Below are 14,306 nucleotides of genomic sequence, written 5' to 3'. Positions count from 1 at the left end.
AGTTGCTCAGTTGTGCCCACTCTTTGCCACTGCATGAACTATACAGTCCATGGAATTCTCCAGGTCGGAATACTGGAGTGGATAGCTGTTTCCCTTCTCCAGGGGATCTTCGTAATCTAAGGATCAAACCCAAGTCTCCCACATCACAGGCAGATTCTTTACCAGTTGAGCCCCCAGGGAAGCCCAAGAATACTGGAGTGGATAGCCTATCCCTTCTCCAGGGGATCTTCCCAACCCAGGAATTGAACCAGGATCTCCTGAATTGCAGCTGAGCTACCAGGGAAGCCCAATTTATAATGAATTAAGATTCAAAAGTATGATAAATTCACTCATAAAATGTATTTTGTCTTTGATGTATATTTGTTGAATGATTGCAAATAAGTGGAGAACAGAAATGTAATGTATCTGTGGTGGTTTAGTTGTTCAGTTGTGTCCGACTCTTTGTGACTCCATGGACCATAGGCCACAAGGCTCCCCTGTCCTTGGGATTTCCCAGGCAAGAATACTGAAATGCATTGTCATTTCCTTCTGCAGGGGATCCTCCCCACCCAGGGATTGAACCTGGGTCTCCCACATTGCAGGCAGACTCCTTACCAACTGAGCCACCAGGGAAGCCCAATGTATCTGTACTCCTGGGTAATATTATTGGTAATAATTGTGGGTTTTATGCTATAATTTTATATTGTATATGTATCTTTGCTTCTTCTTTACCCCTCCCACTTTTCCTACTTTTTAAATCATTTTTAAAAATTTTTATTTGTAGTAGTGAAGGCATTTGTGTGCATTTTCAGTCTCTTATTAATGGCTTTGAGGTGGGACTTCCCAAGAGGCTCAGTGGTAAAGACTCCAGCCGACAATGAAGGAGAAACCTGTCTGATCCTGAATTAGAAGATTCCTTGAAGAAGGAAACGGCAACCCACTCCAGTACTCTTGCCTGAGAAATCTCATGGACAGAGGAGCTTGGAGTGGCTATAGTCCGTGGTGTCACAAAAAGAGTTGGACATGACTTCACAACTAAACAAACAATAGCTGGCTTTGAGGTGAAAAGAAGTGCAGACTTTTGTGTTTCCCTTAAGGAAATTAAAGTCTGAAATGCAATGAACTGATGTTTCAGAGAACTGTACAATTTTAAACCTCTATGGACCTTTTGAGGTCTTCTTCACAACATGTATAAGTTTTATGATGGAAAAACTACTGCAATTTATTTTTCTCACATACTTTATCCACATGAAACATCATTTTTCTTTAATAATTATCTGAAATTTAGGGAAATATTAAAATTAAAAAAGCATTTTTACAGTAATCTTAGAAAAGCTTTCACATGAGCAGCACTGTTTTGAAAATGGGACTCTTCCTACCAGTTCTGTGATGTCATGTGAGCTTAGTATTGAATGGCTTCTACTTTCTGAGTTTCCCTAAAACTGTTAGTTATGGCAGAAATGGCATTTTGATTCACTAGGTGGTAAAAGTTCCAAAGGATAGAAGTTTATGTTTAGAAGGAAGATAGGTAGATGGTTTTAAAATAAATGGTTCATTGTGGTTGAAGACATTTTTCTCATGGTAGCAGTCTTTATTCATGGAAGGAGGCTTTACAGACTCTAACATATCCTGGAAATCTCAAATTTATGATGAGGTTACTTTGTGGAATGTTGTTAAAAAATTCTGTGCATTTTCATAGTTTAAATTATTGGCTATTTAAAATAAAGGCATGAGAAAAATCTTGACTTATAGAATACTGGGTTATGTTATCACTTCATTGTTTCATTCATTATATTGATATCCAAAAGGAAAGCCAATAGGAAACAACTTTAACCTCAGTAACATTATTCTATTTTTGTGTCAGAGCCCTCTCTAAATAAAAGCTGCAGTGGTAGCAAAATAGATAGAAAATTTATTTCACTTTTCCTAGCAACATTTTGCTTATTCATTACCTAATTAATATCACAAAAAACCAGTAATTTAGGTTGACATATTACAAGGCACACATAATGTGGAGAGTTCAAATCGTACGCATTGTTAAACAAGTATTCGTCACCCATCTCAGCTTTCTTGAAGTCTGTATTTTTGGACCTGTTAATCCAGTTTGACCCACAGGAGTGAAAAGGGAAAAACATAATAAATTTTTAAAAAACAGCTGTCAATTATCTGATGCTTTCAGATTTGGTGATTACAGTAACCTGTTTATTTCTAGGTATGCAAGTATGATTATGTGGAGATTTGGAGTGGTCTCTCTTCTGAGTCTAAATTGCATGGCAAATATTGTGGTGCTGAAGTGCCTGAAGTGATCACATCCCATTTCAACAATATGAGAATAGAATTCAAATCTGACAATACTGTATCCAAGAAGGGCTTCAAAGCACATTTCTTCTCAGGTATCAGTATTCTCATGTTGCATGTGTATTACAGACTTTCAAGGTGGATTGGCTTAAATTGTATGCTATCCATTCTTCATAGTTTTCTATAAATGAACTTGGAGGTACACTGAATCCATGAACATTTATCCTAGTTTAATAATTTTTTACTTAAAGTTAAGATATTAATAATAATGGCCCTATGAAATGCATTGTCAAATACTTAGATCTTCAGTTCATTTCAGTTGCTCAGTCATGTCCCACTCTTTGCGACCCCATGAACTATAGCACGCTATGCCTCCCCATCCATCACCAACTCCCAGAATCCACCCAAGCCCATGTACATTGAGTCGGTGATGCCATCCAACCATCTCATCCTCTGTTGTCCCCTTCTCCTCCTGCCCTCAATCTTTCCCAGCATCAGGGTCTTTTCCAACGAGTCAGCTCTTTGCATCAGGTGGCCTAAGTATTGGAGTTTCATCTTCAATATCAGTCCCTTCAATGAACACCCAGGACTGATCGCCTTTAGGATGGATTGGTTGGATCTCCTACCAGGCCAAGGGACTCTCAAGAGTCTTATCCAACATCACAGTTCAAAAGCATTAATTTTTCAGTGCCCAGCTTTCTTTATAGTCCAACTATCACATCCATACATGACCACTGGAAAAACTATAGCCTTGACTAGACGGACCTTTGTTGACAAAATGATGTCTCTGCTTTTTAATATGCTGTCTAGGTTGCCCATAACTTTCTTTCCAAGGAGTAAGCGTCTTTTAATTTCATGGCTGCAATCACCATCTGCAGTGATTTTGGAGCCCCCCAAAAATAAAGTTAGCCACTGTTTCCCCATCTATTTGCCATGAAATGATGGGACCGGATGCCATGATCTTAGTTTTCTGAATGTTGAGCTTTAAGCCAACTTTTTCACTCTCTTCTTTTACTTTCATGAAGAGGCTCTTTAGTTCTTCTTCACTTTCTGCCATAAGGGTGGTGTCTTCTGCATATCTGAGGTTATTGATATTTCTCCTGGCAATCTTGATTCCAGCTTGTGCTTCCTGCAGCCCAGGATTTCTCATGATGTACTCTGCATATAAGTAAATAAGCAGGGTGACAGTAAGCCTTGACATACTCCTTTTCCTATTTGGAACCAGTCTGTTGTTCCATGTTCAGTTCTAACTGTTGCTTCCTGACCTGCATACAGGTTTCTCAAGAGGCAGGTCAGGTGATCTGGTATTCCCATCTCTTTCAGAATTTTCCACTGTTTATTGTGATCCACATAGTCAAAGGCTATGGCATAGTCAATAAAGCAGAAATAGATGTTTTTCTGGAATTCTCTTCCTTTTCCCATGATCCAGTGAATGTTGGCAATTTGATCTCTGGTTCCTCTGCCTTTTCTAAAACCATCTTGAACATCAGAAAGTTCACGGTTCATGTATTGCTGAAGCCTGGCTTGAAGAATTTTGACCATTACTTTACTAGCATGTGAGATGAGTGCAATTGTGCGGTAGTTTGAGCATTCTTTGGGATTGGAATGAAAACTGACCTTTTCCAGTCCTGTGGCCACTGCTGAGTTTTCCAAATTTGCTGACTTAGATTTTATATACATTCTAATCAGATATATCAAAGCCTAGTAAAAACAACACAAAATTATTATGGCAATATTTTCATACAATGACTTTGGAAGTGTATAAGGTTAATGATCTGGAGGAGGAAATGGCAACCCACTCCAGTATTCTTGCCTGGAAAATCCCACGGACAGAGGAGCCTGGTGGGTTACAGTACATGGGGTCTCAAAGAGTTGGACATGACTGACTTATACTGAACCAATTCACATTAAAAATTCCCTCTTAAAGAGGTGAAATTTGATTAAAAGCCCCTACATTTTAAGAAAATAAGTAAACATCAGTGAAATTCCCTAAATTTCCCAATTTCAAAATTATTCCTCTTAAAAACATTATTCTGAAACTTGTGAAACTTTAAATCCATCTATTGATTAGTTCATAAGTATTAATACAAATTAATACTATTAATATGTGTTTTTATTGAGTTAAATTTTCTAATTTTTATTTTTATAGTTAGTTTGCAACATTTTATAGACAATTGAATAAGTATTTCCTGCATTGTGTATGTTAATCCAGAAATTTTTTATGGAGACATAATCTTAAGTGGTTCTGTTTATAATCAGTTCTCTGAAAAGTTCAGAAGTGGTTATGATTTATGAAAACATAATGAGAAGTGTTTAGCTATTTTTCCACATAACTTTCCCCAGAAATTTATCAAGAAATTCAATTTAAAAAGAAACAGTATTTATTATAAGTGATTTCATATTATATAGAAAGGAAAACTATTTAAAAATATGTTCTAGCTTTATTGCAACTAAGTGATGCATCAAGAGAGAAAAAACACAAGGAAATATACTTAGATTTTTAATGAATAAAATGAAATTAAACTATAGCATTATTTTTAAAATACAATTATTAATATCTAATGAATAATCATATTGAGATTTTACTAATGTTTACACATAACTTTGATTTTCAATAAGCACTTTAAGAAATGGAATTAGAAGACTGACTCTAAGAGTTTATTAGCAAAATAATACAGATTTCTGTCACTTTCATGTTCAGCAAAGCAAGAAATCATTGCATAAATTCTTAATGTCTTAAAATAGTCATGCTATAGTTTGAAAATCTAGAAGTTATTGTTTTATACAGCAAAATATCCATAAGCTCCTCTACAAAAATTAGTGTTATTTACTTCTGATATTAAGGGTGTGTTATAAAGCAATATAATGAAATAGTACAAGTAAATAAGGAAATTATGACTATAAAACTAAGGTTATTTGAAAATGATATTGAATTACATATCTATTAAATTTTTATGTATTTTGGAATATAACAGATGAATGTCTAATAATATAGACATTTTCTAGAAGATAGCTGGTTCAACAATATATTATCATTGATTCAACAATATATTACCATTATTTTCCATGAATGAATGAGGTTTGTTTCTAAATAACAATAATTACTTTATATGAAGTAAAGCCTAACTTAATTTTATATGATATTGTATTTGAATACAATTATGCAAATCTGCATAGGTGTACTTGATATAGTTTACTTACTTTAAGTGATTAAGCAAAATTAACTGTATTGTAAGAACAAAATTATTTTTCCTTAAATAGGTTAAACTTAAAGGAAATATTAGTAGGATTTTATGCATGTAAAAATAACATTTGGGAAGCTTGAGTTTTACTTTAATCACAGTGCTCGTTATTTGGAAATAATATAACAAATAACTTCAGGCAATGAGAGCCGCACATAGAACTTCCACTTTCTTTAGGCAACCCTGTAGTGGTAAAAAGATGCAATGATGACTTAAAGGATAAGCTCATTAAAGCCCGGATTTCTTGACTCTGAGTTCCTTTATGTCTGTTACAAATATAGGAGTCAGATAAAATGATTTGTGTGATTTTTCTTCCTCTATATTCAAGTGATTTCAACTGCCCTGATTCTCATCTTATCCACCTTTCAGTGTTTATAGATATTTCTTTACACTGTTTCTCCTACACACCATTTTTTTTTTTCTCATGAGAAGGTCATAGATATTTTTAGAATAAATTCAACCTGATATTATCCTAACAAAACTTTAAATATTAGTGTGATTAATTTCAAGTAGTAACACAATTAAAGCTCTTCTATGATTCTGAATCTAGTTCCAAGTTTCATGATTAATGATATTTAAATACTTGCATATTTTAGAAAGAGGAAATTGTCTGAATTGTTGCTCTCAATAGAGCTTATCAGAGCACATTTGAAGGTGATTATTTTTTCAACAGTTTTGTGTTGAAAACTGTGTGTCTTGTATGCATGCACACATGCATGAGAGGTATTGTGTATGTGTGTATGCATGAGTGTGTACAATGTTTGTTTTATATCTGAGCATTTATTGTAAGTGTATCTGCTCATATATTGTTCTGTTCTGGTGCGTGGACCCTTTACTTCTTTTTCCTACAGACATGGAAGCTTTCTGCAAAGAGAAAATTTTTATTTTTGAATCTTGCAAGAACTTGATATAGGTTGCCACTTCAGTTCCATCCAGTATGTATTATTCATAGACTGATGGTCTCTGATAGTCTCAGAGATACTCTGCAGGCCTCTGATGGGAAAATGCCACCTCCCTTTTCCCTAATAATGGACGTTTCCTTCATCTAATATGAAGGAATGGAAATCAGATATGTCCGTTCCAAAGAAGGAGGCTAATTTCCATCTAAAAAATTAAATGTTTCAATTTCTACTCAATAAGACATTTATTTCTCTTTAATAAAAACAGTTCTTAAAATCCCATGCTGACAGTATGAAAATGCTAGAAAATTTCAAATAATTCATTGACAGAATTATCAATTATTGAATTCATTCCACAGTCTGAGAAATTTTTAAAACCCCATATCCTCCTTCCTTCTCTCTTCCTTGGGATTTTCATTGTTCAAAATATTTGTAGTTTGTGTCCTAAGAAGATAAAAAGGAAAGAAAATGAAAACAGAATTATATTTGCTAATGTTTTTCCTCAAATTTGATGATTTTTATAAAAAATTCAGAATATATTTGTGTAATCATCTTTAAAGACATTAAGTTAAATAAATAGCTTTCTTTGTGTGATGTAGGAAGTCTGGATAACTTCAAGTATTCCAATGTTTACTGAAATTTTCTCTTTTCATATTGACTATTTGGCATGTGTGGGCAGTTTTATACACTGCTTTGTTCGGCATGATGACTTTTATATGCTGCTTTTTTGCCCAAGTTTGAATTTTAGCTTAGTTTAGATTAGCTTACGCATATATTCTAGCAATATATTTGGTAACTCTTAATTTCATGTGACATTGATTATATTAAGCAATGTTTGATGTAGGGAAGAAGGAAACACTAATTAATTGGGACACTGAAAAATAATAAGATACTTAGACAGTATGATATATAAAATCTTCTTCTTCTCCCTCTTGTTCCTCATTTTCTTATTCCTCCTCTAAAAATTATTTTTAAATTATTATTATTTTTTCAGCACAACAGAAATATGAAAATCTGGCAAAAAAACTATTATTCAAATATGAATTGTTTCACTTTCAACTTTATTTCTCTGTACTTACCATTACTACAAATCAGATTATGTTCTATCAAATCTAAAGAAATAACTCTCCTTAGAAATATCATGTAGCAACATGATATTTATACTACAAGGAACTTTAAATGTTAGAAATATTTTATGTTTTGGAATTATTTTCATTGTAAAATGACTATGGGTTGAAAAATTTAGCATATTAACCTGTGTTCTTTTTTAACATTTTTTGTCTCTCATGCATGGCGTCTAACAGATCCAAATGAAGGGATGACTCAGGTGGTCCCTGCTCTGATAGGTTTGTCACTGAGCAACCTGTTTACCAGCCAATTGCAAATGTAAACTAATTTCTTAAATGTAAAATACTTACAATTGTTAGATATCCAACTAACTCTCAAAAATCTGGTTGACCTAGAATACAGCCATAGTTCACTATATCAGATTTTAAGATTACCAATCATTAGATAAATAGTTTATAAGAAATATGTATCTATTTCAGAGTAATTCTAGCACCAGAAAATTTTTAATTGGCTCTTTCCATTTACAGTGATGCAGTATATTTGACATCAACTCATAAAGAAGTATTTTTCCAAACAATCTTAAGTAAACAGCCCCTGGAAAGGCATATTAAAATAAGAAACTTAAATCATCTCCTGATTGTCTGAACTAGGAAATATGGGTAGTGACAGCGGGAGCAGGGAGTCTAGTTCCCCACTCATCCTTTCCACGTGGGCCATTGACAAACATCACCTGTAGTTTTCACAGTTAAGGTAAAAGTACTTCCAAATTATGAACTTCTTGAAAATTAATCTTGCAAGGCTACTTTCTATTAATTTCTGATTTCTTATACACTTTAATATTTGATGCTCTTTTAGAGATAAATTTTATTTATTTTATTTATTTTTTCTTATTTGCTTAGCTTCAATATTAAGTATTAAAAGTGTTATGGAAGTCTTAAGGACAAGTAAAAAACACTTAAATTGCAGCTATATTGATCCTGATATGTTATTAAAAATTTCAAGACTGTCTATATGTATATTCTGATATTGCCAATGCAGGAATATATCCCAGAAGCATGCATGTGGTATATCATGTTATCAGTCACCAAAATGGGAAAAAATAAATGTATTCACAAATATTAGTATCAGGTTCTTGGATAAAATGGCTTTCCTACACCCATATCCATAGGGGGAATACTGATTTGATTAAAACAAGCAAAAATAAAATAAAACAAGCAAAAATAGTATTTGCTATTTGTGTGCCACCATGAGCTCACAAACTCTCACTAGAAAAAATCAGTTGACGGTGTAACTTTTGAATTCAGCCTAATCTCTGATGTGACTGTCATGTGGCTTTTTGTTCTCTGTACTATGGGAGTGGGGAAGGTCTGAGTGAAGAATCATCATATCTATGTGTCAGGAGCAGAGGCCAGTTTTGACTTTAATGGACAAGCCCTTCATGCAATGACTGCTAAGCAATGTAATATGGTGGCTGATGCCTCTCACTGAATTGACTGCCTGCTAATAGAGTTGGGATTTTTTCCCTGTAGTGAATTTGTTGGTTATTTCTTAGAGCTCATATTTCGTATCCTAACCTTTACTTCATGGAGAAGGCAACGGCACCCCACTCCAGTGCTCTTGCCTGGAGAATCCCATGGACGGAGGAGCCTGGTAGGCTGTAGTCCATGGGGTCGCTAAGAGTCAGGCACGACTGAGTGACTTCACTTTCACTTTCCACTTTCATGCATTGGAGAAGGAAATTGCAACCCATTCCAGTGTTCTTGCCTGGAGAATCCCAGGGACAGGGGAGCCTGGTGGGCTGCCGTCTATGGGGTCGCACAGAGTTGGAAACGACTGAAGCGACTTAGCAGCAATCTTTACTTCTAGCACACTAAAAGCTCTTTTATGGAATTACTTATTAATTAACTGGTTTGCTTGAGTATATTAATTTAAAATATATTAATTGTTTTTCCTTCAGGATAATCTAATGATGCCTTTTTCTGTCTTGGAATCTTATAAAATATCCAGATTTATTAATGCTAAGCATAACTGCAAAGTTAATGGAAAAAATCAGCTACAGTAGTTATAATGAGTGATTTTTAAAAATGAATGCACACAAATCTTGGAACCTTGTTTAGCCTCTGTCTACATGCCATAGTGAAGGATTTCCCTCCATTTATATGCCCCTATTTGCATTTATTCAAAGTATTCACTATTTTTAATTGATTTTAAAAATTGACAATAAATTTTTAGGATTATTTGGAAAAAGATTCTTTTATTTCCTCTGCCCTACTCAAAACTTCTCCAATAGAGGAATGAAAGAGGACTACATGTTGTCATCCTGGTGTAAGTGATCTCAGAAATTCAGTTTACGGCACAAGGCTCCAAGCTAAACAAGGACTAGGTAGAACTAAGTCACTATAATTTTTTGTTTGGCTTTATTTTGGGAACAGGGAAAGCTGTGACTTAGCTTACCCTTTGCCAATATTAACTACAACTAAATGACTCTCCTTTGATGTCCTTCATTTTTAAAGTTACTTACTAATCTATGTGGTTATCTCTTTGCCAGACAAAGATGAGTGTTCTAAGGATAATGGCGGGTGTCAACATGAGTGTGTCAACACAATGGGAAGCTACCTGTGTCAGTGCCGAAATGGATTTGTGCTGCACGAAAATAAGCATGATTGCAAGGAAGGTATGAAAGAAAGGTCATTTTTTCTGATGATATCTAGAACATCATGCAGTTTGGGTAAAGCACTGCTTCCAGGTAGAGTTAATCATTTCAGTGAGTATAAATTGTTAACTATTCAAATGTCAAAAATAAAAATACACCCAGTGTTCAAAGATCCAAATCACACTACTGGAAACTTTGTATTACCTCAAGGTTCTGCACACCATGCATAGGTGGCATTAGAATACCTGTATAACAGATGCAAGAGCTGCCATGATGCCGTCTGGCAGCCAGGAAAGCACTGCATTATCCGCCAGTCTTCATATAACAGGCCTCATACCTGTCTCCATATTTAAACCGCTGCTAAATGCTTTGCATTTGGTTTAATTTCCCTCCCCAACATATCTTATATATGTGATGCATGAATGCTGTCACTTTAAATACCAGGCATCTCAAACTCAAATGCCTACCATAAAAAAGACATTTGAAAATACTGTGCCATTTAGAGTTTTAAGTCATGGTTTCCCACCCCACTCCCCAACACACACACATACAGACACAGCATCTTAGTAGCGCAGTATTAGCCTATCAGCTTTTGGTCCTACGTTCTTACTATATTCCAAGGTTTTATAAAGACATTTATCTTCATCTCCTCAGCCAGTGTGAGCTACATGGGGAAAAGATATAGTTACTCAGATCTTATTTCTTTCTTCCTTTATTTCTTCCTTGTTTCTCTTTTGTTTAAAAAGAAAATAAAGCTTTCTATTTAACTTGGATTTATTACTAAGATAAGTGTATAACTAGTCATTAGTACAGGTAGAGTGGTAGGTGCCTGACTAGAACCACAATTACATAGTAATTCTTTGTATGCACATTTGAATCCTACATTCAAATATGGTCACGTCACATTTTTCCCCTCTATTTCACTAAATTAATGACGTTGCACAGAATTATATGCAAGATTTTTTTTTTCTCTTTTTACTTTCATGTATAAACCAATGAGATTCTGATTGTGAAACTTGGTAAAGTATTCTAGTAAATCAATAGGCTGGGGAATAGGCCCAGTTATTTTGAGATATGGAAGATGATTTAGGAAAAAAAAAAAAGTTTTTACAGAGGGTGCATGTAGTGACTCAGGTAGCAAATAAATTTAGATATCCAAAGTTTCTCTTTATAATAAATATTTTCAAGAAAGGACTTTCTAGGAAACTTCTTTTATGTAGAAGTATATCCAGGCACCCCTAATGACACTCCTCTTTTCTGTCAGTAAAGGGGCTGGATTTTGTTTCACTACTGCTATGATACTCTGTACCTTATACACTTCAGCAGCAAGCCTCTTGGCTTTATCTTATAGGCTATTTGCCAGATCTGGAAGATTCCACATTTCATATGAGCAAGGCAAGGACAGGGATAATGGAACTTAGAAAACCCTTATCAAGACAGCACTCAGACTTTAAGTTTTGCTGTACGAACCTATGCTGTTTAACAAGCTAAACTTCACTTTTTTTTTTTTTTTTTTTTTTGATTTCTTGGTTACAAATCCAATTCCCTGTGGAAAGCTGGCAGTTAAAGCAAGGGTTTAGAAGGAAGGCAGGCACCAACAGCACAGTAGCGTCAGTCATTTTACCCTTATTGTGCAGCACTACTATTTAACAAGTGTTTTGTTCATATAGTAAAGTGTTTCCCCTGAGACTTCTTAGAAATTTTCAGAGAATTAATTATATTTTAGAATGGGTGACATAATATACAACAAATAATTTCCAGGATACACAGCATGATGCTTCATAAATTATTATAGTTGGAACACAGTTTGAAGATACAGTATTATATGTTTTTGAAGTTTGATATTAGAAATATTGCGTCTTCCCCAGTGGCTCAGCAGTAAAGAATCCACCTGCAATGCCAGAGCTGCAGGAGATTCAGTTTCAATCTCTGAGTCAGGAAGCTGCCCTGGAAAAGGAAATGGCAACCTACTCTAGCATTCTTGCCTGAAGAATCCCACGGACAGAGGAGCCTTGGCAGGCTGTGATCCATAGGGCTACAAAGAGTCATACAAAGCTGAAGCAACAGTGCACGCACGCGTTAGCAATATTGGATGCCCCCCCAAGATGAAGTTATTTAAACTGTGTAAAATCTAAAAGAAATTTCATATTAATTGAATGCCATGTTTTCTAAGTTAGTTCTGAAGCTAGTAGCTGTTTTCCCCTCAGGGCTTCATTTTACTTTGATGAAATTACAAAGAATTTACTTTAGCAGCTAAAATTATGATTTAGATATTCAAGCATATACTTTAACAAAGGGAGAGAAAAAATATAAAGATATGATTCATAAAGTGGCTTAGTGATCCTAGTTAACTATAAATGATGTTTATGTTAATAGGAAAAATAATTGAAAATGACATAGTCCATTGACTTTTGTTGTGACATTGCATTAAATGTTTTGTACATACCAAGAATTGATACCTTTGATTATCAATAACATTACTCTGTTAAATTTTGAGCTTATAAATCCAGCAGTTAAAAATAATTCATTTTCTCATTGCATTTATCTAATTCATTATAAATACTTAATTTCATGTGAACTCAAAAATAGTCATTGTCTAATTATGATTATGTGCTGCAAAATGTTTGCCAAAGCAGATGAATATGATAAGTGGTAGAGTGATGATTAGTTATTCGGGAAAATTTTTCAGCAAGATAGTGGGCAAGTAAGCTGCCTCCTTGATGGCCCAATCCTGGGTTAGATTTACACACTAATTGATACTATCGTTATTGGCACAGCTGAGTGTGAACAGAAGATTCACAGTCCAAGTGGCTTCATCACTAGTCCCAACTGGCCAGACAAGTACCCAAGCAGAAAAGAATGCACGTGGGAAATCAGTGCCACTCCTGGTCATCGAGTCAAATTAGTAAGTGAGGACATTATTCTCTTTTCCTGTTAAGCTGCTTGCTAATGTCTTGCACATGCACAGCTAGTATGTGGAAATAGAATAATACAATGAATGTTTATTTAACTGAATTGAATTAGTAGACAGATGGAAAAGACTTTCTTATGTTTTCCTACTAACATTGATTAAATTCCTGATTCCCTAATCAAAGTCATAGTAATGGTAGCTGTGTAGTTCTCATATAGTCTTCTTATCCTGGATGGGAAGCTTTAAAAGGCATTGCCAAAGTTACTGCAAAACAGTATGTTTTACTTCCTAATATGTTATTGAAAATAATGTTTTGAAATGGAGATGTAAACAAAAAAAATTCAGGAAGAAAACTATAAGTTATTCACTTCAACTTACCATAGTAAATTCTATTGCGTCAATTCTATGTCTATATGCAAAGCATATGTGCTTTTTAATAGAAAACTAATTTTGTCTTGTGATTTCTGGAGTGTTATTTTTGCATAATGTAGCTGTCCTGTTTAGATGAGTACTGATATCATTAGACTTCTTCCAAATTCAAAAATGAATATAATGTTCATCCTCTCTCTTGTATTCTTTGGGTCTTGCTTTCTGTCCTGGTCATCTGATAGTACATCTTATATTTTATAATAGACTACAGAATACTTGAAGAGTACAATTTAAAGAAACAGAATCATAGAATATAGAAATTTTGACAATTTTCTGCACTATGCTATTGTCAAAAGCAGGAAAGAATGCCAACTAGCAAGGCTTAGGACAGTCTAACAAGAACCATAATAAAGAAAAAGAAATTGTGTTAGGAATGAGGCTACAAGTCCATAGTAGCTTATTGGGCCAATCCAGCCATAAAGTTAATTTTAAAGTTCTGTTTGAATCCTTTTCTTCAGTGAGGATTGTTTTTTTGTTTTTTTGTTTTTCCAGTAAAGTTATCTTATTCACATGCAGCATAAGAATAATAATATTAGAGACTGTCATGGAGACATTCATATTCCTACTATGGAGTTCTTTCCAATCACCATACTTGTAAAACCTCAATAATGACTTCCTAGACAAAGACATCAATTAATTTCAACCATTCTTTGGGATGATCCTAGGTGCTAAAATAACAGCACTGTAGGAACTTGATTGCTTTCCAGTCCTGTTCAAAGCCCTGGTTGAGAGGAACACTCTCGGATGCTTATGGACTGAGATACAGAAGCTGCATTGATCAATGCAGTAGCTAAGGAGGTTGGGAAAATGGATTTTCCTGAAGATTT

At 34.5% G+C, this 14,306-nt stretch overlaps 1 protein-coding gene across 2 annotated transcripts in view; it reads left to right on the top strand.

Annotated features, from left to right (window-relative positions):
- The window catches only part of TLL1 (tolloid like 1), a 324,523-nt gene that overhangs the window by 273,707 nt on the left and 36,510 nt on the right, over positions 1 to 14,306 (top strand). For both annotated transcript variants that reach the window (XM_025268229.3, XM_025268228.3), the window contains 3 exons: positions 2,192 to 2,372; positions 10,035 to 10,160; positions 12,917 to 13,044. In XM_025268229.3, coding sequence (XP_025124014.3) covers positions 2,192 to 2,372; positions 10,035 to 10,160; positions 12,917 to 13,044 — 435 coding nt within the window. The remainder of the gene's footprint in view (positions 1 to 2,191; positions 2,373 to 10,034; positions 10,161 to 12,916; positions 13,045 to 14,306) is intronic.

Source organism: Bubalus bubalis, chromosome 17 (genome assembly GCF_019923935.1).
Source record: "Bubalus bubalis isolate 160015118507 breed Murrah chromosome 17, NDDB_SH_1, whole genome shotgun sequence".
Taxonomy (NCBI): domain Eukaryota; kingdom Metazoa; phylum Chordata; class Mammalia; order Artiodactyla; family Bovidae; genus Bubalus; species Bubalus bubalis.
The sequence above is the reverse complement of the archived record's forward strand: the minus strand, read 5'-3'. Positions and strand labels throughout refer to the sequence as shown.